Genomic DNA, 23,292 nt, shown 5'->3' on the forward strand with positions numbered 1-23,292 from the left:
TTACATTTATGCTCCACTTTTCCGCCAAGGAGCTCGAGTTCTCTGCATTTCTCCCTTTTATCCTCCTAACAACCCAATTTTTTTTTAAATGCAGTAATCTGTGATGATAAAATAGTGCATCTTTCATTTAGCTGAGTTTTGGTTTGGGCAAGATTCTGGTTTGATTCCATCTCGAGAACCCCTGTAAGTCTGAAAGGCACAGACCTCCATTACGTTGCTCCTGTTTGCAATACTAGAGCTGCGATTTTCAACAAGAGAACAACTTTGCCAATGAACCCTCATTCTTTTTTTTCCCTTTTTTTGCAATAATTTTTATTAAATTTTCCATTTCTATGTTCATTACATTATATTCATTACATCTATCATGGCTTTAAATTCTTAAATTTCCAATCAAATAGAAAGAAAAGAAAAGGAGAAAAGAAAAGACAGGGAGGGAGGAACATAAAGCTAGAAAGTCCCATTTCTATTCAACTTTATATGTTGGACTTCCATTCTTCTTTCTTCTGTCTTCATTCTGTCATCTTTTTCGCAGATATTTTCGCAGTTCGTTTTAATTTTCTTCTCTCTTTCACAAATTATAAACATAACATTGAATATACATACAGTATATAACGGACTTTTAATCAATCATGTATTTACTCTACCAAATGAATGAACTTCTTTTATGTCCTATGTTATGTTTTAATATTCATACCCTGTTATCTTATTGTAATAAAGTATTTTATAGCATCTAGTTATGAGATTGAATTCATTTTGCTAGTCTTCATTCTTATTGAGGGAATTATGTCCGAGGTGCTGAGTTCAAATGCACCATTTCCTATCTCTCATTGTCTTATTATTGTGCGAATTGACAAAGGGCAGGAAAACTCGATTGCAACATGCTGGAATTTGCCTGCATATTCAAGTGGCAGTAGTGGAGAAATTGCCCCAGATTAAACGGCTGCTTTTGGACTACAACTCCCATGATCCCTAGCTAACAGGACCAGTGGTCGGGGATGATGGTAATTGTAGTCCAAAACATCTGGAGGGCCGAAGTTTGGGGGTGCCTGAGCTACATGGAGTCTTACCCTTGGATGGGGCACTTATGGGTCTGTTGTTGCTGGACTGCAATTCCCATCATCCTTGATTCCCGGGGCCAAATTGGCTGAGACTGATGGGAGATGGAGTGCCCGCAGCGGCGGCGGCAGCAGCGCATGCGCGAGACTCCTCCATCGGAAGCGCCTCTTCCCGCTCCCTTCTCTGCGCAGGCGCGAGACTGGTTAACCCCTTCCTACTCCTTCCACATCCCGCCACCAAAGAAGGCGCGTGAGGGAAAGTCGAGTCGCCATATTAGTTTAAAAAAAAAAACCACACCCCCAATCAAGGCGCATGCGCAGTAAGCGGCCCAAAGGGCAGGCTAGCCGCTTGGTTTGGCTGAGGGTGTGGCATCCGACGCCGGTCTCGCGGGCGTCAGGCGCCGTGCGTGCGTGCGTGCTTGCGTCAAGCTTGGCGGCGGCGGCGGCATCTTTTCCTCCTCCTGCTGCTGCTTCTGCGGAGCCTCCGGAGAAAAAGGGCGGTTGAAGCCAAACCCCCCATCAGGGCGCATGCGCAGTAAGCGGCCCAAAGGGCCGGCCAGGCCGCTTGGTTTGGCTGAGGGCGTGGCGTCAAACGCCGGTCTCGCGGGCGTCAGGCGCCGTGCGTGCGTGCGTGCTTGCGTCAAGCTTGGCGGCGGCGGCATCTTCTTCTCCTCCTGCTGCTGCTTCTTCTTCTGCGGAGCCTCCGGAGAAAAAGGGCGGTTGAAGCCCAGCGAGGAGCTGCGAAGGCGGCAGCGGCAGCAGCCGGACCCGTCTGAGAGGAGCTCTTTCCCGCCCAGCCCCCGGCTGCCCATCCCGAAGCCGACCTGGTGAGTCCGACGCTCGCTGGCCTCCGGTGGGGCCCGGAACACCCGCTTCCCCCTGCCTGGGGGGGGACACTTGGCCGCCCCCGCCTTCGCCCCTCAGAGGCAGCGCTGGGAGGGTCGCCCAGGGGCCATCTATGTTTTGGGACTACAACTCCCATCATCCCTGACCACTGGTCTTGCGAGCTAGGCATGATGGGAGTTGTAGTCCCAAAACACCTGGAGGGCACACTGGTTGGGAAAGACTGCTCTAGGCCTCAACTTGTGGTTTGGGGACGGGACTGACCTGCGGGGGGAAATGCATTGAGCAGGCATCCCCAAACTTTGGCTCTCCCGATGTTTTGGACTACAATTCCCATCTTCCCCAACCACTGGTCCTGCTAGCTAGGGATCATAGAATCGTAGAGTTGGAAGAGACCCCAAGGGCCATCCAGTCCAACCCCCTGCCAAGCAGGAAACACCATCCAAGCATTCTTGAGAGATGGCTGTCAAGCCTCTGCTTAAAGACCTCCAAAGAAGGAGACTCCGCCCCACTCCTTGGCAGCAAATCCCACTCCTTGGCAGCAAATCCCACTGCCGAACAGCTCTTACTGTCAGGAAGTTCTTCCTAATGTTGAGGTGGAATCTTAAGTGGGTATGATATCCATTCTTCTCAAATGTTTTTTTTTTTGTCTTTTTTCAACTTTCTTTATTTGGGCACTTCTCCTGTTGGGATTTTTTGTCAAGGTTCGTTCCTTGCGGAAGGGCCGCTTCGGCAAGGTGCAGATTTACTCGGAAGCACCACGTTCCACCCTTAGGCGTTTTGAATCGCGAAGATGCTCTTGATAAGGAACTAGTGTCGTTCAGCCCGTTTAGACAACGGGCGCTAGAGGATATGTGAGAGGAGCAGCGGGGCCGCGGCCTTGGGGCGCGCCAGGCAGGGTGGATAAAAATCAATTATTTTTTTGATTTAAATCTATTTTTTTATTTAAATTGGATTTTTTTAAATAAAATGCTTTTTGAGGAAAATATATTACCATCCAAAGGTTATTCCATCATGAAATAAAGATTAGTTTTTTTAATTATGTAGAATAAGGTTGTATATGTTTAATTTTGCGGGTAAATCAATGCCATTAATCCATTCACAATGTCATGCTCTTCCAGAGGTTTTTGTAAGATTATTGGGCAGTTTCTCTGCCTACAAGATATTATCACAGGTGCTTGGTTTACTTTTGCAGTTCTCAAAACTGAATTTGACTCAACAGAGATCACATGCCTCTTCTTCACAGCAAAAATGTTATAACATGAACAGAGTTCTACAAACCTATGAATACAGAAACAACCCCTTTAGTGCTAAGTTTCAAGAAGTTCAGTGAATAGAATAGAAACAATATTTTTCTGATTGTTTGGAGTGGGCAGTATTTAAGTTTTTCATGTGTAGGCTGGGCTGACAGTCTAAGTTTCTTAAAATATATATATTTTGTTTTTGTTTAGCCAAATTAGTTAACAAACATGGATGTTTGTTTCAGCTAATAACATATGCTGTAATGTTATTGTTTCAGTTGAATAAATCTATTTAAATTGTTATTATTAAGGTCATGATGATTTTTCTCCTTCCTAAGTACAACAGTCAAGTTGTCCAAATATGAATGATTAACCTATTCAACTGGGGATAAGAAAAAACTAATATGAAAAGTTGTGATTCTAAAAATCTTCATCTACTTGCATATTAAAGTTATACCAGCAAGAATTAGTTTTTATGTAGAAAACTGATTTAAGTCAAGCCTTACTGACTAGTGATTTAAATCGTGATTTAAATTGTGATTTAAATCAGATCCACCCTGGCGCCTACGACGACGATGACGGGGAAAGCCTGCCTGCCGGAGCCACAGGAGCCCGGAGACTAGGAGGCTTCGGCGGGGGTGACTGGCTGGCCCGTCAGCAGGAGCGCCACTACCAGCTCAAACGGGAGGCGACAGGAAGGAGACATCCCGGGGTTTGGAGGAGCGCTTGCGCAGCGCTTCCCCGAACCCCGGGACCTGTCCTTGCTGGACGCACACACGTGCGCGCTCCCCCCCGCCCAGTCCAGCCAGGAGCGGCGGTTGGCAGCCGCAGCGAAACGCTAGGTGGGGGGGGAGAGTGTGTGTGTGTGCGTGCGTCCAGTCTCTGCTGTCCAGTCCCTGGGGCCCATGCGCAGTAACCTAGGGACACACGGGAAAACTGGACGCAGTTTATCGGATGCTAAATAGCCGGTGAACTTAGAGAGAAGCTAACGTGATTGCTTGCGCCCGCTTTTTTTTTGTCGTTCTTCTGCGTTGCGTCGGCAAGGCTTGAAGTAGCACTCTCCGAACTGCTGCAAGAATCATGTCGGCAGCAGCTGGGCAGAAGAAGGGACCCGGCCGGCAGCGCAAGTGCGGCCTCTGCAGGTCCAACAAGGATAACGAATGTGGGCAGCTCCTGTTCTCTGAAAACCAGAAGGTGGCGGCGCATCATAAGTGCATGGTAAGGGTTCCCAAACGCTGCCGGAAGCTGCTCTTAGGGCAGAACGCTGCCCATCTGGGCGGCTTCCGACAAAACATTAAAATACAGAAATCCATCAAACATTAAAAGCTTCCCTAAACAGGGCTGCCTTCAGATGTCTTCTAAAAGTCTGGTAGTTGTTTTCCTCTTTGACATCTGTCGGGAGGGCGTTCCACAGGGCGGGCGCCACCACCGAGAAGGCCCTCTGCCTGGTTCCCTGTAGCTTTGCTTCTCGCAGTGAGGGAACCGCCAGAAGGCCCTCGGCGCTGGACCTCAGTGTCCGGGCAGAACGATGGGGGTGGAGACGCTCCTTCAGGTATACCGGACCGAGGCCGTTTAGGGCTTTCAAGGTCAGCACCAACACTTTGAATTGTGCTCGGAAACGTACTGGGAGCCAATGTAGGTCTTTCAGGACCGGTGTTATGTGGTCTCGGCGGCCGCTCCCAGTCACCAGTCTAGCTGCCGCATTCTGGATTAGTTGCAGTTTCCGGGTCACCTTCAAAGGTAGCCCCACGTAGAGCGCATGGCAGTAGTCCAAGCGGGAGATAACTAGAGCATGCACCACTCTGGTGAGACAGTCTACAGGCAGGTAGGGTCTCAGCCTGCGTACCAGATGGAGCTGATAGACAGCTGCCCTGGACACAGAGTTGACCTGCACCTCCATGGACAGCTGGGAGTCCAGAATGACTCCCAGGCTGCGCACCTGGTCCTTCAGGGGCACAGTTACCCCATTCAGGACCAGGGAGTCCTCCACTCCCGCCCGCCTCCTGTCCCCCACAAACAGTACTTCTGTCTTATCAGGATTCAACCTCAAATCTGTTTGATCCGCATAGGATCATACTGCCCATTGAAATTCTTTAGAACAGAACCAGATATATTCATAAGTTCCTATAGTACTGCCAAATGGAAGAAGCGGACCATTTGGGTCCCTTCCAGTCAGGATTCAGGCCTCATCATGGGGCTGAAACTGCCTTGGTCGCACTGGTCGATGATCTCCGGCGGGCTAGGGAAAAAGGTGAGAGCTGTTTCCTAGTCCTGCTGGATCTCTCAGCGGCTTTTGACACCATCGACCATAACATCCTTCTGGACCGTCTAGAGCAGGCATCCCCAAACTTCGGCCCTCCAGGTGTTTTGGACTACATTTCCCTTCATCCCTGACCACTGGTCCTGTTAGCTAGGGATCATGGGAGTTGTAGGTCTAAACATCTGGAGGGCCGCAGTTTGGGGGTGCCTGGTCTAGAGGGTTTGGGAGCTGGAGGCACTGTCATACAGTGGTTCCGCTCCTTCCTCCTGGGCCGTGTTCAGAAAGTGGTGGTGGGGGATGAGTGTTCAGACCCCTGGGCTCTCACTTGTGGGGTGCCTCAGGGCTCTGTCCTCTCCCCCATGCTTTTTAACATCTATATGCAGCCGCTGGGAGAGATCATCAGGGGGTTTGGGCTGGGTGTCCATCAGTATGCGGACGATACCCAGCTCTACCTCTCTTTCAAATCAGAACCAGTGAAGGCGGTGAAGGTCCTGTGTGAGAGCCTGGAGGCGGTCGGAGGATGGATGGCAGCTAACAGATTGAGGTTGAATCCTGACAAGACAGAAGTACTCTTTGTGGGGGACAGGAGGCGGGCAGGTGTGGAGGACTCCCTGGTCCTGAATGGGGTAACTGTGCCCCTGAAGGACCAGGTGCGCAGCCTGGGAGTCACTTTGGACTCACAGCTGTCCATGGAGGCGCAGGTCAATTCTGTGTCCAGGGCAGCTGTCTATCAGCTCCATCTGGTACGCAGGATGAGACCCTACCTGCCTGCTGACCGTCTCGCCACAGTGGTGCATGCTCTAGTTATCTCTCACTTGGACTACTGCAATGCGCTCTACGTGGGGCTACCCTTGAAGGTGAGCCGGAAACTACAACTAATCCAGAATGCAGCAGCTAGACTGGTGACTGGGAGCGGCCGCCGAGACCACATAACACCGGTCTTGAAAGACCTACATTGGCTCCCAGTACGTTTCCGAGCACAATTCAAAGTGTTGGTGCTGACCTTTAAAGCCCTAAGTGGCCTCGGCCCAGTATACCTGAAGGAGCATCTCCACCCCCATCATTCTGCCTGGACACTGAGGTCCAGCGCCAAGGGCCTTCTGGCGGTTCCCTCCCTGCGAGAAGCCAAGTTGCAGGGAACCAGGCAGAGGGCTTTCTCGGTGGTGGCGCCTGCCCTGTGGAACGCCCTCCCAACAGATGTCAAAGAGGAAAACAACTACCAGACTTTTAGAAGACATCTGAAGGCAGCCCTGTTCAGGGAGGCTTTTAATGTTTAATAGATTACTGTGTTTTATTTTTCTGTTGGAAGCCGCCCAGAGTGGCTGGGGAAACCCGGCCAGATGGGCAGGGTATAAATAATAAATTATTATTATTATTATTATTATTATCATCATCATTATTATTATTATTAAGAAACCTCTCTCGTATGTAGAAGTTCTGATATTGTCTTTAATTTAATCAGTCCTGAAGTCACAATTGGCTCACTCTCTTTTTAGCTTTTTTCATCTGCCTTGGTATCGTCGCCCTCCGATAACGAGAGTCTCGGGGGCTTTTCCGTTGATGACGTTGAAAAGGAAATAAAAAGGGGCACCAAGCTGGTAAGTAAGAGGGCCCTTTCTAGCTCTTGAAAGTGAGAAAAGCTCGACTCGAAATGAAGTTGATAAAACTGCCCGCCGAGAAGCAGCGGTGCCGGTTTCCAGCAAGGTCTCGCTGAAACCTTGCGAGATCTTCCCAGAGATTGTGAGATCTCACAAGGTTTCACTGGATCAGGGGTTCCCAACAAAATTTTCTCGAGGACCCCTCATCGAGCCACTCTTGTGACAAGGACGCCTGTTAATTCCTAATCCTAAAATTAAAAAGTGAGAGCCAATTAAGGGTCTTTTTATATTTTTATATTTATACGTTTTTTTTACAGTTACAACAGAGTACTCCATCAGTATACAGTTAGTTTTAATTTTCAGTTCTTCATGAGATGAGTTAAATCTGTCCATTATTTCTGAAATCTTAGGTTCCAAACTTGAAACTTTCGCTCTGAAATCCAACCGCATGTCGAGCCGATTCCTATATCTGTTTTTCACGAAACACATGGAAGAAAAGGCAGCCCTGTTTAGGGAAGCTTTTAATGTATTTCGGAGTAGAAAGCTGCCATAGGAGAACAGCTGCTGCAACAAAACAGTGTTTGGAGGAGGCAACGGGCCCACGCTCTTACGCTGCTTCTGTGCTCAACAGCAGCTCTGCGGCTGTTTTCAAGAACCGAATTGTCTGCCTTGCCAAACGTCTGATCTCGAAAAGATTTTTAATAGGAGTGGTTTTGTACACCGATAGGTTTCCTCAAGCGATGGGATTGTGTTGGAAATCGTGGATTAATTAGGCAGCTGCTTAAATGCTGACTGTTTCGCTTCTTGCCTAATATACAAAGCTATTTGGGGCGTCTGCATTCCCTCTCGATTTCAGCGCGGCACCTGAAGATCACGTGTGTGCCAGATGCACAAAAGTGTAACTAACTCAGAAGCGTAGCTTTGCTACTTATCTGAGTTAGAATCATAGAATCCTAGAGTTGGAAGAGACCCCAAGGGCCATCCAGTCCAACCCCCTGCCAAGCAGGAAACACCATCAAAGCATTCCTGACAGATGCCTGTCAAGCCTCTGCTTAAAGACCTCCAAAGGAGGAGACTCTGCCCCACTCCTTGGCAGCAAATCCCACTGCCGAACAGCTCTGACTGTCAGGAAGTTCTTCCTCATGTTGAGGTGGAATCTTCTTTCTTGTAGTTTGAATCCATTGCTCCGTGTCCGCTTCTCTGGAGCAGCAGAAAACAACCTTTCTCCCTCCTCCATATGACATCCTTTCATATATTTGAACATGGCTATCATATCACCCCTTCACCTTCTCTTCTCCAGGCTAAACATACCCAGCTCCCTAAGCCGTTCCTCATAAGGCATCGTTTCCAGGCCTTTGACCATTTTGGTTGCCCTCTTCTGGACACGTTCCAGCTTGTCAGTATCCTTCTTGAACTGTGGTGCCCAGAACTGGACACAGTACTCCAGTTAGTAGGTGCTATATAAGTGTAGAATACCGGTATCTCTAGAGTCTAATGGCACCTTAGACCAACCATGGCTAAGCTTTCGTGGACCATAGTGCTCAAAAGCTAATATACCATCATTAGTTGGTTTTTAAGGTGCCTTTAACTTGTGTTTTTTTTTTCTGTAACAAACTTCACATGGAAACTGAAGCACAGTATAATCCCTTTTTATTCGAATACACATTTCCTCTGCCTTTAATTTGGTGCAACTTCCTGACAGTAAGAGCTGTTCGGCAGTGGGATTTGCTGCCAAGGAGTGTGGTGGAGTCTCCTCCCTTGGAGGTCTTTAAGCGGAGGCTTGACAGGCATATGTCCAGAATGCTTTGATGGTGTTTCCTGCTTGGCAGGGGGTTGGACTGGATGGCCCTCGTGGTCTCTTCCAACTCTGATTCTATGATTCTATGATTCCAAATGTGTATCTTTTTCCTGCTTTCAGATGTGCGCCTTATGCCACTGCCCCGGAGCAACTGTGGGTTGCGACGTCAAAACCTGCCACAAGACATATCACTACTATTGTGCGTTGCACGACAAGGCTCAGATCCGAGAGAGACCTTCTCAAGGCATTTACATGTAAGGACCCCTTACATTTCTCCACCGTTAAAGGAACCAACTTTTGTGACTTGAGCAGAGGTTTTTCCGAGGTGGATTTCTGACAGCGCAAAGTGCCTTGGAGTCTTGCTATAAAAGTCTTGTGACGGTATACCGGTGGTTCTGAACAGATATAAAAGCTTTTTCCCTTGTGGCTGACTTTCCTCTCTCCAATGTTCTATCCTAGGATATTATGTCGAAAGCACAAGAAAGCGCCGCACAACTCTGAAGGTAAAATTACTCACAGTTCATTGTTTTAAGTAGTTCTTAAGTAGTTCTAGAGTATAGCGTCTAGATCTAGGGAAGTAATAGTACCACTGTATTCTGCTCTGGTCAGACCTCACCTGGAGTGTCCAGTTCTGGGCACCACAGTTCAAGAAGGATACTGACAAGCTGGAATGTGTCCAGAAGAGGGCAACCAAAATGGTCAAAGGCCTGGAAACGATGCCTTATGAGGAACGGCTTAGGGAGCTGGGTATGTTTAGCCTGGAGAAGAGAAGGTTAAGGGGTGATATGATAGCCATGTTCAAATATATGAAAGGATGTCATGTGGAGGAGGGAGAAAGGTTGTTTTCTGCTGCTCCAGAGAAGCGGACACGGAGCAATGGATTCAAACTTCAAGAAAGAAGATTCCACCTCAACATTAGGAAGAACTTCCTGACAGTAAGAGCTGTTCGGCAGTGGGATTTGCTGCCAAGGAGTGTGGTGGAGTCTCCTTCTTTGGAGGTCTTTAAGCAGAGGCTTGACAGACACATTTCACTGTCGAACAGCTCTTACTGTGCATTAGTTTGCACCTGGGCCTCTTGGTTTTCCCTTCTTTATGAAACGCCTTACCTTTAGTTTGGATTTCTTATTTGCGTATTCAATTTCTTGTGGTGGTTTATTGAATTTCTGATCGATGAATTGCTTGTGGTTTCTGACTAAATTCCGCCGTTCATCCTGGGAGAGTTTATAGCAGAAAAAATGCAAAACTGGAACACAATGCAAATCGGAACTAACTGATGACCAGTTATAGACACATAGCATAGTTCAACAGGCGGTGCCGGGAAAAGAGCTTTTTTGGCATTGAATGCAGGCATGGAAATGTTGGGCTTGAAAACCTCAACATTAGGAAGAACTTCCTGACAGTAAGAGCTGTTCGGCAGTGGAATTTGCTGCCAAGGAGTGGGGTGGAGTCTCCTTCTTTGGAGGTCTTTAAGCAGAGGCTTGACGGGCATATGTCAAGAATGCTTTGATGGCGTTTCCTGCTTGGCAGGGGGTTGGACTGGATGGCCCTTGGGGTCTCTTCCAACTCTAGGATTCTATGATTATATGATTCTAAACTGAAGCGTTCATAAACTGAAGCAAACTTTCCCATTGAAAGTAATGGAAAGTGGTTTAATCCGTTCCACCTCAACATTAGGGAGAACTTCCTGACAGTAAGAGCTGTTCGACAGTGGGATTTGCTACCAAGGAGTGTGGCGGAGTGAGTCTCCTTCTCTGGAGGTCTTGAAGCAGAGGCTTGACGGGCATATGTCAAGAATGCTTTGATGGCGTTTCCTGCTTGGCAGGGGGTTGGACTGGATGGCCCTCGGGGTCTCTTCCAACTCTATGATTCTAGGAAGCATATTAGTAAGAAATAAATTAAACCTTCCTTTCTCAGAAGCATAAAGAAAGAAGACGCGGGCTTAAACAAGCCCAAAGCCCGCTCAGCTAATCAGGGCTTGTTTTGAGCCAGAATTCCTGGGTCCCATGACGTGGCAAGTCGCCGTTTTCCTAAAGGAAAGGCTTAGTTTAACCTCTGGTTTGGGAGCCAAACTGAATTGACTGCGTCGCAAAATGTTGCCGGTCCAAAAACCGAAAACCTCTGAAAAACCAAGGTTGCACGTCGTCCTCTCTGAATTTGTCTTTTAACGCCACCTTCTAGCAACTAGGCCAGGCATCCCCAAACTTTGGCCCTCCCGATGTTTTGGACTACAATTCCCATCATCCCTGACTACTGGTCCTCTTAGCTAGGGATCATTGGAGTGGCGCTGTGGTTAAAGCACTGAGCCTCGGGCTTGCCGATCAGAAGGTCGGCGGTTCGAATCCCTGCGACGGGGCGAGCTCCCGCCGCTCGGTCTCAGCTCCTGCCAACCTAGCAGTTCGAAAGCACGTCAAAAGGCAAGGAGATAAATAGGGGAAGGTCAACGGCGTTTCCGTGTGCTGCTCTGGTTTGCCAGAAGCGGCTTTGTCATGCTGGCCACATGACCCGGAAGCTGTACGCCCGCTCCCTCGGCCAATAATGCGAGATGAGCGCGCAGCCCCGGAGTCGGTCACGACTGGACCTAATGGTCAGGGGTCCCTTTACCTTTACCTTTTCAACATGTCCCACTATCTGACCTAAATGTGCCCTGTGAACTGCACACTTTACCCTCGAAAATACCCCCAAAGGCTGTTCCCTCGGCGTCACACTATTTGCATGGGGCAAAACTCAATGAGCAGAGAAATGAATTAGCAAGCCCGAACGGTTTGAGCAGGCCAGTGTTTCTCAACCAGTGTGCCTCCAGATGTTTTGGGACTACAACTCCCATCATCCCTAGCAGGCAAGACCAGTGGTCGGGAATGATGGGAGTTGTAGTCCCAAAACATCTGGAGGCACCCTGGTTGGGAAACACTGGAGCAGACCTCCTAATAACGGCACTGTTTAATTCAAGGAGCCCTGTAAGAAAATACTTGGGTTTTTTTGCTCTTTGGCCGCTTATTCTGGGAATCTGTCGTGTATATTCAGAAGTAGAATCATAGAATCCTAGAGTTGGAAAAGACCCCGAGGGCCATCCAGTCCAACCCCCTGCCAAGCAGGAAACACCATCAAAGCATTCCTGACATATGGCTGTCAAGCCTCTGCTTAAAGACCTCCAGAGAAGGAGACTCCACCCCACTCCTTGGCAGCAAATCCCACTGTCGAACAGCTCTCACTGTCAGGAAGTTCTTCCTGACGTTGAGGTGGAATCTTCTTTCTTGAAGTTTGAATCCATTGCTCCGTGTCCGCTTCTCTGGAGCAGCAGAAAACAACCTTTCTCCCTGCTCCATATGGCATCCTTTCATATCGGCGTTCCTCCCTCCCTGGAAGCGAGCTCACATAAGTTATGTGGGCCTCGCTTTCCCAGGTTGTTGTGATTCTGGCAACGGGGAACGTTGGGGCCTTATAACGCAGGTTTTCAAATGATTTCAAAGGAGCCTGGGTTCAGTCCGGCAAATTGCCCGCTGCTGCCGCCAATCTTTTGTGCCAGTGGGTGTGTGCCCTACAGCAGTGTTTCCCAACCAGTGTGCCTCCAGATGTTTTGGGACTACAACTCCCATCCTCCCTAGCTAGCAAGACCAGCGGTCGGGAATGATGGGAGTTGTAGTCCCAAAACATCTGGAGGCCCACTGGTTGAGGAAACACTGCCCTACAGGAGCTTGCAGAAAACCGTTCTAGCCTTTCAACGTGTGGGGTTTTTCCTTCCTTCCTTCAGATTTAGGAGAAGATTTGAACGAACGGAATGAGTCGGAGGCGCCCCCTCCCAAGAAGAAGGGGCGCAAAGGAAGGCCCAGAAAATTGAGCCCCCGAGGGCAGCCAGAAGATAGCCGATCCACATCTTCGCACGGCACAGACGATGTAGAAAGCAGTTCTTACGTGAGTTTGTTTATAAACCTCTCAAAGAAGCCTGTGTCTTTTCATAAGGAACAGGGCCGCCTCTCCGTAGACCCCCGGTGGCGCAGCGCACCATGGCGCCTGGGTGCTCAGGAGGCGCTGAGGGGTGCTTGTCAACATGGCCCGCATGGCTTCTTGCCAGCGCTGATCTCCAGGTGCTGCTCCGGCTCCAGCTTTGCCTCGGGCCGGCTGGAAGCACGTGGAGAAGGCGGCCAGCTGCGCGCCCGGCTCAGCTCCGGCTCTGGCTCCTGCCGCCGCGGCGGCTGGCGCCGCAGCAGAGCCCCGCGAGCGAGGCCACGGGCACCGCTGAGCCGCCGGGCGCCTTAGCGCCTCACCCAGCAGCTCGGCCAGTGGTGCCCACGCAGCTCCCACCGCCGGGGGGGGGGCGCCCGAGGGATGGCACCAGGGCGCCGGGCATGCTTAAGACGGCCCTGACAATGAACTTGCTTTGTCGCCTTGTGGAAGCCACACTTCTTGTCCTGGCGCATTTCAGGAAAGTGTGTTTTTCTTCCAGAGAGACAGGTCGCCGCACCGAAGCAGCCCCAGCGACGCGAAACCGAAATGCGGGTTCTGCCACGCGGGCGAAGAAGAAAACGAAGCCCGGGGGAAGCTTCATATCTTCAATGCGAAAAAGGCCGCAGCGCATTACAAGTGCATGGTGAGAAAAGTCATGTTGTCCTCATTCTCTTGGGCAGTGGCTCCTAACAGGTGGTCCGCGGACCCCCAGGGGTCCGCAAGATGCTATTAGAATAAAAAATATATATTAAATATATTTCGTATGATAACAGATTTCTTTGTTTTGGCCGCTTCCCGCATGAGCAGAGTCGAGCGCAAAACTAGAATTAGATAGAGGCAGTAGTTCTGCTGTATGCCGCTAGGTGGCGCTTTACAAACACGACTGTTTTGCAAAGAGGCAGCGCGCGCATTCCCAAGATGCTTTGCGCGCGTCGGCTTCATTTGTGCGCTGCTGCGCAGGTCCCCTGTCTTCTCCATCCCCCTCCCTCCTCCCTGGCGCGTGCGCTGCCTCTTTGCAAAACAGGAGTGCTTGTCAACAAAGCGTTGTTTTTCGCGGAAGCTACAGTTCGCGTGGTTAAAAAGGGACCGTGGGTTAAAAAGTGGTTCGTTCAAACAGCAAAGGCCTAGAGATGAAGAGGAAGAGAATGCATTTGATGTTCACCACACTCCTTGGTAGCAAATCCCACTGCCCAACATCTCTCACTGTCAGGAAGTTCTTCCTAATGTTGAGGTGGAATTGTTTTATTTTTAAATGTATAGAATCATAGAATCGTAGAGTTGGAAGAGACCACAAGGGCCATCCAGTCCAACCCCCTGCGAAGCAGGAAACACCATCAAAGCATTCTTGACATATGCCTGTCAAGCCTCTGCTTAAAGACCTCCAAAGAAGGAGACTCCACCACACTCCTTGGCAGCAAATCCCACTGCCAAACAGCTCTTACTGTCAGGAAGTTCTTCCTAATGTTGAGGTGGAATCTTCTTTCTTGTAGTTTGAATCCATTGCTCCGTGTCCGCTTCTCTGGAGCAGCAGAAAACAACCTTTCTCCCTCCTCCATATGACATCCTTTCCTATATTTGAACATGGCTATCATATCGCCCCTGAACCTTCTCTTCTCCAGGCTAAACATACCCAGCTCCCTAAGCCGGAGACTCCACCACACTTCTTGGCAGCAAATCCCACTGCCGAAGTGCTTCGGGGTCAAACCAAAGGTTCGTCTGGCCCAGCGTCCGCTTTCCCATAGTGACCCGCCAGATGTTTCCAAGAAGCCCTTATCAACAAGCCTCAAAGCCAAGACTTCTCCCCTCCATAGCTGCCAAGTTCTCCCTTTTTTTTAAAGGGATTTCCCCTTGTGCTGAATAGGCTTCCTCGCGAGGAAAGGGGAACTCGGCAGCTATGCAGTCCCCGCGCTGTGTACTACTGGAGGCACAATATAGCTCGCATACTTAGTAGTCGGTGAATGGGCCCAGACCCCATGTCCTTTTTTTGACATCCCACACAGCCTGGGTCCCCACCTTCCTAACATTTTGCATTCTCCTCTCTTCCCAGCTGTTCTCTTCTGGCACTGTGCAATTGACGACCACATCGAGGGCCGAGTTTGGCGACTTTGACATTAAAACTGTCCTTCAAGAAATCAAACGGGGGAAGAGAATGGTACGTCTTGCGGGTTTTTTCTCCCAACGCGTTCCTTTTTAAAAAAATAAATAAATAAAAATAATCTTCGTTGGTTATTGCAAATCATTTCACAAAGTCTACAAATATGCAAAAACAGAGGAAGAAAGCAAAACAGAAAAAACCAAAGAAAAGAAAAATACGGTGGGGGGAAAAAAGAGCAAAAAACAAAAAAAGAGGCAAAAACAAAACAAAAAGAGCAGCGACAACAACAACAGAAAAGAAAACAAAGTACACGTATATGTCCATTCAGTTAATCAGCGTTTAAAATACATCAGATCCTTACCAATTTATTTTATTAATTTCATTACTTTCCCCCCCTCCCCCCACTCCTTCCCCTTCTTCTCAACCTTCGCTAAACTGTCTTGTCAGTTTTCCTTCTTATCTATATCTGCCCCTTTTCTAACATACCATTTATTTTACTAATCTTTTACGTCCTCTCGGACATTCTTTCTATCCTGTTTTCCTATTTCTTTCCTTTTGTGTCCTGTTCCTTTCACTTCTCTTTTCCCTCTTTCTCTACCATATCCTCATTTGAGCGTTTGAACAATCCTGCAATAGATTTGGTTTCTCCGCCGGGCACTTAATATAATCCACGAATAATTTCCCATTTTTCACACTGCCCCAATGTGTTCCTATGGGATCCGACTCGTGCATTTTCCCGACTTGCAGACGTGCGTTCGGAGCGCTTTAAATTCGCAAGCAGAGGTACCGCTGAATCTACTTTTAAGACCGTTTGAACGACATGAATTCCCCAGCAAACTGCTTGCACGCTGTTGAGAAATGTTGCCAGAAACGAGATCTTTAAGAATATGAAATTTATTCTCTCTGTGTGTGTCTCCTCCAGAAATGCACCCTTTGTAGCCAATCTGGCGCAACAATTGGGTGTGAAATCAAGGCCTGTATCCGGACTTACCATTACCACTGCGGAGTGCAAGACAAAGCGAAATACATTGAGAACATGTCGCGAGGAATTTACAAGTAAATGCCCTCCTCTTCTACTTTGCCCCAAACTGGACCAGAGCGTAGGGCAGGCCGACCGTGGGGTTATCATTTATATGTCGCTGAATTGATGTGAATAGAGAGGCGTGTCTGTTTTGGCCAACAGGAAGCTCGCAGGAGGCAGTATATTTCAATTTGTTCCACTGAATCTGAGAGTTGGAAGAGACCCCAAGGGCCATCCAGTCCAACCCCCTGCCAAGCAGGAAACACCATCAAAGCATTCTTGACATATGCCTCTCAAGCCTCTGCTTAAAGACCTCCAAAGAAGGAGACTCCACCACACTCCTTGGTAGCAAATTCCACTGCCGAACAGCTCTTACTGTCAGGAAGTTCTTCCTCATGTTGAGGTGGAATCTTCTTTCTTGTAGCTTGAATCCGTTGCTCCGTGTCCGCTTCTCTGGAGCAGCAGAAAACAACCTTTCTCCCTCCTCCATATGACATCCTTTCATATATTTGAACATGGCTTTCATATCACCCCTTAACCTTCTCTTCTCCAGGCTAAACATACCCAGCTCCCTAAGCCGTTCCTCATAAGGCATCATTTCCAGGCCTCTGACCATTTTGGTTGCCCTCTTCTGGACACGTTCCAGCTTGTCAGTATCCTTCTTGAACTGTGGTGCCCAGAACTGGACACAGTACTCCAGGCGAGGTCTGACCAGAGCAGTTAGTTCCTCCTCAAGATTGCAGTATTAGGAACCTGGAAGGGAAGCCATAGCCAATGGATTGAGTTCGGCAAGTGCTTTTCACGCCCAAAGACAGCATCTCAACAAGCAGCGCCGTGGAGCAGAAAAAGCTCCCGCAAAGCTTTCAGCCGCTCTGGGTTTTTTGTCGGGACTCGGAAAAAAACATATTCCCAATATAAAATTAATTAGTAACTTGATAGATTTTTAGTTGTACGTTTCTTGCGATTGTTAGCCATGCTGGGAACTAGAATACCTCCTGAATACAATTATGTATGTAAATAAATATATCTGTAACTGGGCAGTTTGAGAATTGTAGTGAGCTTCATTCAGGGGGCTGAGATATATATATTTATATAATATAAAGTGTTTAGGGCTTTGTGCCATGTTAGAATTAGCACACTAAAGGTTTTCGGTGCCTTCATTCTGCCCCCCCCCCAGCTACTTAATTTAAGCCGCATAAACTAACCCAGGCATCCCCAAACTTCGGCCCTCCAGATGTTTTGGACTACAATTCCCATCTTCCCCAACCACTGGTCCTGTTAGCTAGGGATCATGGGAGTTGTAGTCCAAAACATCTGGAGGGCCGAAGTTTGGGGATGCCTAAACTGACACATGCCATGAGTTGACACGGCTTATAATATTTACAAGTGTTTCAGTAAAATGTGTTTTGTATACAGGTAGGTAGCGGTGTTGGTCTGAGTCGAAGCAAAATACTGAAAAATGCTACTGAATGAATTTTTCTATGTTTTTTATATGTAAGCTTTGAATTGGATTGAGTATAACACAGAATGATCATTCTTGTATCTAATTAGAAGTAGGATTTCTGTACACGTTTAATGGAAAATACGTCCCAGAAACGGCTTTGTCATGCTGGCCACATGACCTGGAAGCTGTACGCTGGCTCCCTCGGCCAGTAAAGAGAGATGAGCGCCACAACCCCAGAGTCGCTCACGACTGGACCTAATGGTCAGCGGTCCCTTGACCTTGACCTTTAAGTCCCATTGAGTAAAGGAGCCATTTACTTCTGAATAGACATGCTTGGATTGGGCTATTAGTACAGTTCAACAGTGCTTATTCCACACACCCACACCCCCAAAAATCAAATATTCCAATATTTTGGCTACTAGAAATATTTTGAATAGCATATAAAATTTAAATGCTTTAGTTTTGTCGATTAAATCAGCTCTAAGTAAGTGCTAAATGAGATTCCAGTAGACATAGGGCACTGGGAAATTTCCAGAGAGAAAAAAAGATTTAAAAGATTAATGTACATTAATTTCAGTTTGTTAACTGTGAGTAGGACTTGTTTGAATACCAAATCATAGAATCCTAGAGTTGGAAGAGACCACAAGGGCCATCCAGTCCAACCCCCTGCCAAGCAGGAAACACCATCAAAGCATTCTTGACATATGCCTGTCAAGCCTCTGCTTAAAGACCTCCAAAGAAGGAGACACCACCACACTCCTTGGCAGCAAATCCCACTGCCGAACAGCTCTTACTGTCAGGAAGTTCTTCCTCATGTTGAGGTGGAAGCTTATTTCTTGAAGTTTGAATCCATTGCTCCGTGTCCGCTTCTCTGGAGCAGCAGAAAACAACCTTTCTCCCTCCTCCACATGACATCCTTTCATATATTTGAACATGGCTATCATATCACCCCTTAACCTTCTCTTCTCCAGGCTAAACATGCCCAGCTCCCTAAGCCATTCCTCATAAGGCATCGTTTCCAGGCCTTTGACCATTTTGGTTGCCCTCTTCTGGACACGTTCCAGCTTATCAGTATCCTTCTTGAACTGTGGTGCCCAAAACTGGACACAGTACTCCAGGTGAGGTATGACCAGAGCAGAATACAGTGGTACTATTACTTCCCTTGATCTAGATGCTATACTCCTATTGATGCAGCCCAGAATTGCATTGGCTTTTTTAGCTGCTGCATCACACTGTTGACTCATGTCAAGTCTGTGGTCTACCGAGACTCCTAGATCCTTTTCACATGTACTGCTCTCAAGCCAGGTGTCTCCCATCCTGTATTTGTGCCTTTCATTTTTTTTTTGCCCAAGTGTAGCACCTTACATTTCTACTTGTTAAAATTCATCTCGTTTGCCCTATGGCATGGGTTGTTCCCCCCCACACCCCTACTTTGTATTGTCTTCTTAGGCTTTACTGCAAAAACCACAGCGGCAACGATGAGCGGGATGAAGAGGACGAAGAGCGAGAGAGCAGAAGTCGCGAGAGGTCAATAGCGGACCACAGTGGATTTTCTCAGCAGCTCAATGGGAACTAGGTACGGACGTTCTCGCCTGCCAGCCCTCCAGGGGGCGCCACATTTATTTGGGGCATATTTTAAAGTTGAGCAATCGCCAATGGTTAGGTTAGTTTTTGTTACTTTTTTTAAAAAAAAAACCGGAGTCCCGTTGCAAAAGAATCCAACCTTAGCTAACTTTACGGGAAACCCTGCCTTTCTGCCCGTAAACATCGCAGTCGTGTTCAGTTAAGTCAGGCACCCCCAAACTGCGGCCCTCCCGATGTTTTGGCCTACAACTCCCATGATCCCATGATTCCACCTAAACATTAGGAAGAACTTCCTGACAGTAAGAGCTGTTCAACAGTGGAATTTGATACCAAGGAGTGTGGTGGAGTCTCCTTCTTTGGAGGTCTCTAAGCAGAGGCTTGACAGGCATATGTCAGGAATGCTTTGATGGCGTTTCCTGCTTGGCAGGGGGTTGGACTGGATGGCCCTTGGGGTCTCTTCCAACTCTAGGATTCTATGATCCCTAGCTAACAGGACCAGTGGTTGGGGAAGATGGGAATTGTAGTCCAAAACATCTGGGGGGCCAAAGTTTGGAGGTGCCTGTGTTAAGTAAACTGCTTTTCTAACTTTTTTTTATTCTGTGCTATTTAAAAATCCGCTCTCTCTCTCTCTCCCTCTCTCTGTCGTCTTTTAAACAGGTTCAAGTTAAACTGGGAATGAAGAAGACATCCACGATTCAAATTTTGTTTTTTTTTTGTTTTTATAAAGTCTGAGAAGGGTTGGGAAACCCCCCCCCCTTCTTTCTTTTTTTTAACTGCCTGACTGTTAGAAATGTCCTTGATCTGCCAGAAGTGTGAGCCTTCAATGAGCGGCGTGTCAATATTACGTTAGTTAGTTAGTCTGCAAGTGGAACGCTATACAAGGAGATGTCAATGTGTACAGTGTCAAAACAACAAACAACAACAGACATTGAAATGGCAGGCACGGTTTCTGGACGAAATGACTCTTCCGAGATACGGAATGTGACTTTGGGCAGCAAGGGAAAAGGCGGGAGGTTTAACGCGCAAAGCGGACCCGACTGCGCCATAGGAAGGCTGCAAGGAGGTTCATTTTGCATCCGCCTCCACTTGCGGACCGTGGAGGGGAACTGTGTTCCCCTCTTTTGCAGAAGCGCACAGCGCGTAGGGGAAAAAAGAAGAAACTCAACCCGTCTTAAGAGTTCCTGCTTACTATGGGATTTAGCCTCCTTTATTGGGCACCGTACCTCGATTGCTCTGCGCCGCCGCGTGGAACGCATCATGTTTTGTCCAAAAAATAAAATATGTCCAGATCCCCTATGCTGTAAGAAGAATGCAGAATAAGATTTTGGTTTTTTGTGTGTGTGTGCGTTCTTTTTTTTCTATATGGAAAGAGGTCAGTATTTATTTTGAGTCTTGCGACCACTATGTGAGAATGTTCTAGTATTTGATTAAGGCAGGCATCCCCAAACTGCGGCCCTCCAGATGTTTTGGCCTACAACTCCCATGATCCCTAGCTAACAGGACCTGTGGTTGGGGGAGATGGGAATTGTAGTCCAAAACATCTGGAGGGCCGAAGTCTGGGGATGCCTGTTCTAGTATTTGATTAAGGCTTCCTGGCAAATCGGCAAGTTAAATGCTGTTAAAATCTTCCTAGTGCTCTCTGTCAGTGTCTAATTTATGCCAAGTCTTAACATCCCCAGTTATGATGTCTTGGTATTTTCTTCTGTTGCCCTAGTAAAGCCTACTGTTTTCAACACAACCAATACACACGCATGTGCATGCACACACACACACACACACACACACTTGTTTGCAAGCTAGCAAGTTCACTCTAAATGTGGGGCAAAGCTGCAAAAAGGAATATACTGGCCATTGGTCAGAAAACCAGACTGTGGATGTGGCAAAAAGCACTCCAGGAATATGACTTCTGTTTCCGACTTCCATTTCTGAATCCTTTTTGAGTTTCAATTTATTTTTGATCCTTTTGTTTTCTTTTTAAAATGCGTTTCATTGATGTGTTGAGGGGCTCAACTGTTGCGTCTAAGAACAAATGCTCGACCTCAATTTGGAATTCAATCCAGTTGCATTTGAAAACGTCCTGGAGGAAAAGTTGTGTATAAAAGTTGACTGCTCTTATGCCATTGACCAATTTTTTAAAACGTTTTTTTTTTGTATTGTAACATTTAAGATTAAAGGCGCAACTTGTACTGAAATAGATTTCCGCCAGGCTCTGCGCTCTTTCAAAAGTGGTGTGTGTGTGTGTGTGTGTGTTGTTGTTTAGTTGTTTAGTCGTGTCCGACTCTTCGTGACCCCTGGACCATAGCACGCCAGGCACTCCTGTCTTCCACTGCCTCCCCTTTAATCGTTTCTAAATACACTCGTGATTTATTATATTAGATCAGTGCTAGGATTATTTTACTTCTTTTGGGAAGCAGTCTCAAAGTCGAGGGCGAGTTGTGATGCGTTCAGAATGGACATGAAAAATGCCAGCAAAATTCCAAACAATTTGAGAAAAAGCCTACAGCCACACCACTCTGAAAGCACCCAATCCCATCGGATCTCTGAAGTTAATCAGGGTCGGGGCTGGTTAGTTGATGGGAGACAAAGAAAAATATGCTGCTGTCAACCTCCAACCTCTGTAATGACACCCAGGGACAAAGACGGTCGAAGCGGACACGGAGCAATGGATTCAAACTTCAAGGAAGAAGATTCCACCTCAACATGAGGAAGAACTTCCTGACAGTAAGAGCTGTTCGGCAGTGGGATTTGCTGCCAAGAAGTGGGGTGGAGTCTCCTTCTTTGGAGGTCTTTAAGCAGAGGCTTGACAGGCATATGTCCAGAATGCTTGGATGGTGTTTCCTGCTTGGCAGGGGGTTGGACTGGATGGCCCTTGGGGTCTCTTCCAACTCTTTGATTCTATGTCCTAGGAAGGCTCACCTGTAGATCACTGATAGATGGGAATAAGGTTAAGTTGATACCCATGATCATACTCAGCCTTTCTGGGAAATAAGAAATGGAGAAGTAAGCAAGCTGTTGAAGCTTTCCCTCTACTCAGGAACATAAGCACACTTGTTGGCAGCGGCATCTGTTTGCTTTTTAACCAAAATTGGCTAACAAACCAGCTTCCGCTGGAGAGGTACGCAGTACTTAGTGTAGGGTGGTGGGCTCTTCTGAGCCTGAAGATACCATAAAGGCACTTTCCTCTAAAACAGGGGAAGCTATCCTTTGGCCCCCCTTGGATGTTGGGACTACAGCTCCCATTAGGTAAAGGTAAAGGTACCGCTGACCATTAGGTCCAGTCGTGGACGACTCTGGGGTTGCAGCGCTCATCTTGCTCTATAGGCTGAGGGAGCCGGCGTTTGTCCGCAGACAGCTTCCGGGTCTTGTGGCCGGCATGACTAAGCCGCTTCTGACAAACCAGAGCAGCACATGGAAATGCCATTTACCTTCCCGCCGGAGTGGTACCTATTTATCTACTTGCACTTTGACGTGCTTTCGAACTGCTAGGTGGGCAGGAGCTGGGACCGAGCGACGGGAGCTCACCCCGCCGCGGGGATTCGAACCGCCGACCTTCTGATCAGCAAGCCCTAGGCTCAGCGGTTTAACCACAGCGCCACCTGGGTCCACAGCTCCCATTATCCATTGCCATTTGTTGTGGCTGATGGGAGTTGTAGTCCAAAGCAGCTGGAGGGCCCCGTGTTAGCCACTCCTGCTCCTAAAGGGAAGAAACAGAAGGATTTGTGGACTGGCTGATCAAGATACCAACTGAGGAGCAACCCATTCATTCATCTGGGCCTTCTGGGCAGTTGCTGATAGCATCCAGTTTCTAGAACATGGGGACAGTCCTGTCTCGCTTGGGGAAGATTCATAGCTCACACAGGGTATGCCTGCCTGTTCACTTATTAAGTTCTGCTGCAGTGATAAAATAAGTTCTTTCCCCACAGCATTGGCCAAGTGTCTGGCTATGGATACCCAGAGACATTTGAATGGAAACACAAATTGCCATCTATTAAAGGTGGCCTTAAGAAGTATTTTTGCTGGATCCTTAAGTGTGTGAGAGAGATCTGGTTCCAAGTGCTTCATGGGAATTGTTGTTGTTGTTTAGTCGTTTAGTCGTGTCCGACTCTTCGTGACCCCATGGACCATAGCACGCCAGGCACTCCTGTCTTGCACTGCCTCCCGCAGTTTGGTCAAACTCATGTTCGTAGCTTCGAGAACACTGTCCAACCATCTCGTCCTCTGTCGTCCCCTTCTCCTTGTGCCCTCCATCTTTCCCAACATCAGGGTCTTTTCCAAGGATTCTTCTCTTCTCATGAGGTGGCCAAAGTATTGGAGCCTCAGCTTCACAATCTGTCCTTCCAGGGAGCACTCAGGGCTGATTTCCTTAAGAATGGATAGGTTTGATCTTGCAGTCCATGGGACTCTCAAGAGT

At 47.9% G+C, this 23,292-nt stretch overlaps 1 protein-coding gene across 2 annotated transcripts; it reads left to right on the forward strand.

Moving 5' to 3' along the window:
* The first annotated feature begins 1,679 nt into the window (after window positions 1-1,679).
* Window positions 1,680-21,613, forward strand: LOC118078711 (PHD finger protein 6). 2 transcript variants are annotated; one of them, XM_060270216.1, is made up of 11 exons: window positions 1,680-1,882; window positions 4,184-4,357; window positions 6,896-6,997; window positions 8,916-9,049; window positions 9,255-9,298; window positions 12,550-12,704; window positions 13,237-13,380; window positions 14,785-14,889; window positions 15,755-15,888; window positions 18,747-18,873; window positions 19,539-21,613. In XM_060270216.1, the coding sequence occupies exons 2-10, from the start codon at window positions 4,220-4,222 to the stop codon at window positions 18,871-18,873; spliced, it is 1,083 nt and encodes a 360-aa protein (XP_060126199.1). In that variant the 5' UTR covers window positions 1,680-1,882; window positions 4,184-4,219; the 3' UTR covers window positions 19,539-21,613. The 2 variants fall into 2 exon arrangements, with proteins under 2 accessions (XP_060126199.1, XP_060126198.1); XM_060270215.1 differs by having other exon boundaries at window positions 12,544-12,704; window positions 19,539-21,611.
* The last annotated feature ends 1,679 nt before the right edge of the window (window positions 21,614-23,292 follow it).

Source organism: Zootoca vivipara, chromosome Z, assembly GCF_963506605.1.
Source record: "Zootoca vivipara chromosome Z, rZooViv1.1, whole genome shotgun sequence".
NCBI lineage: Eukaryota > Metazoa > Chordata > Lepidosauria > Squamata > Lacertidae > Zootoca > Zootoca vivipara.

Coding starts and splice junctions, on each gene's coding strand:
- LOC118078711 (XM_060270215.1), top strand. CDS start 4,220: ATGTCGGCAGCAGCTGGGCAGAAGAAGGGACCCGGCCGGCAGCGCAAG. Junction 6,998..8,915: donor TAAAAAGGGGCACCAAGCTG/GTAAGTAAGAGG, acceptor TCCTGCTTTCAG/ATGTGCGCCTTATGCCACTG. Junction 14,890..15,754: donor TCAAACGGGGGAAGAGAATG/GTACGTCTTGCG, acceptor TGTCTCCTCCAG/AAATGCACCCTTTGTAGCCA.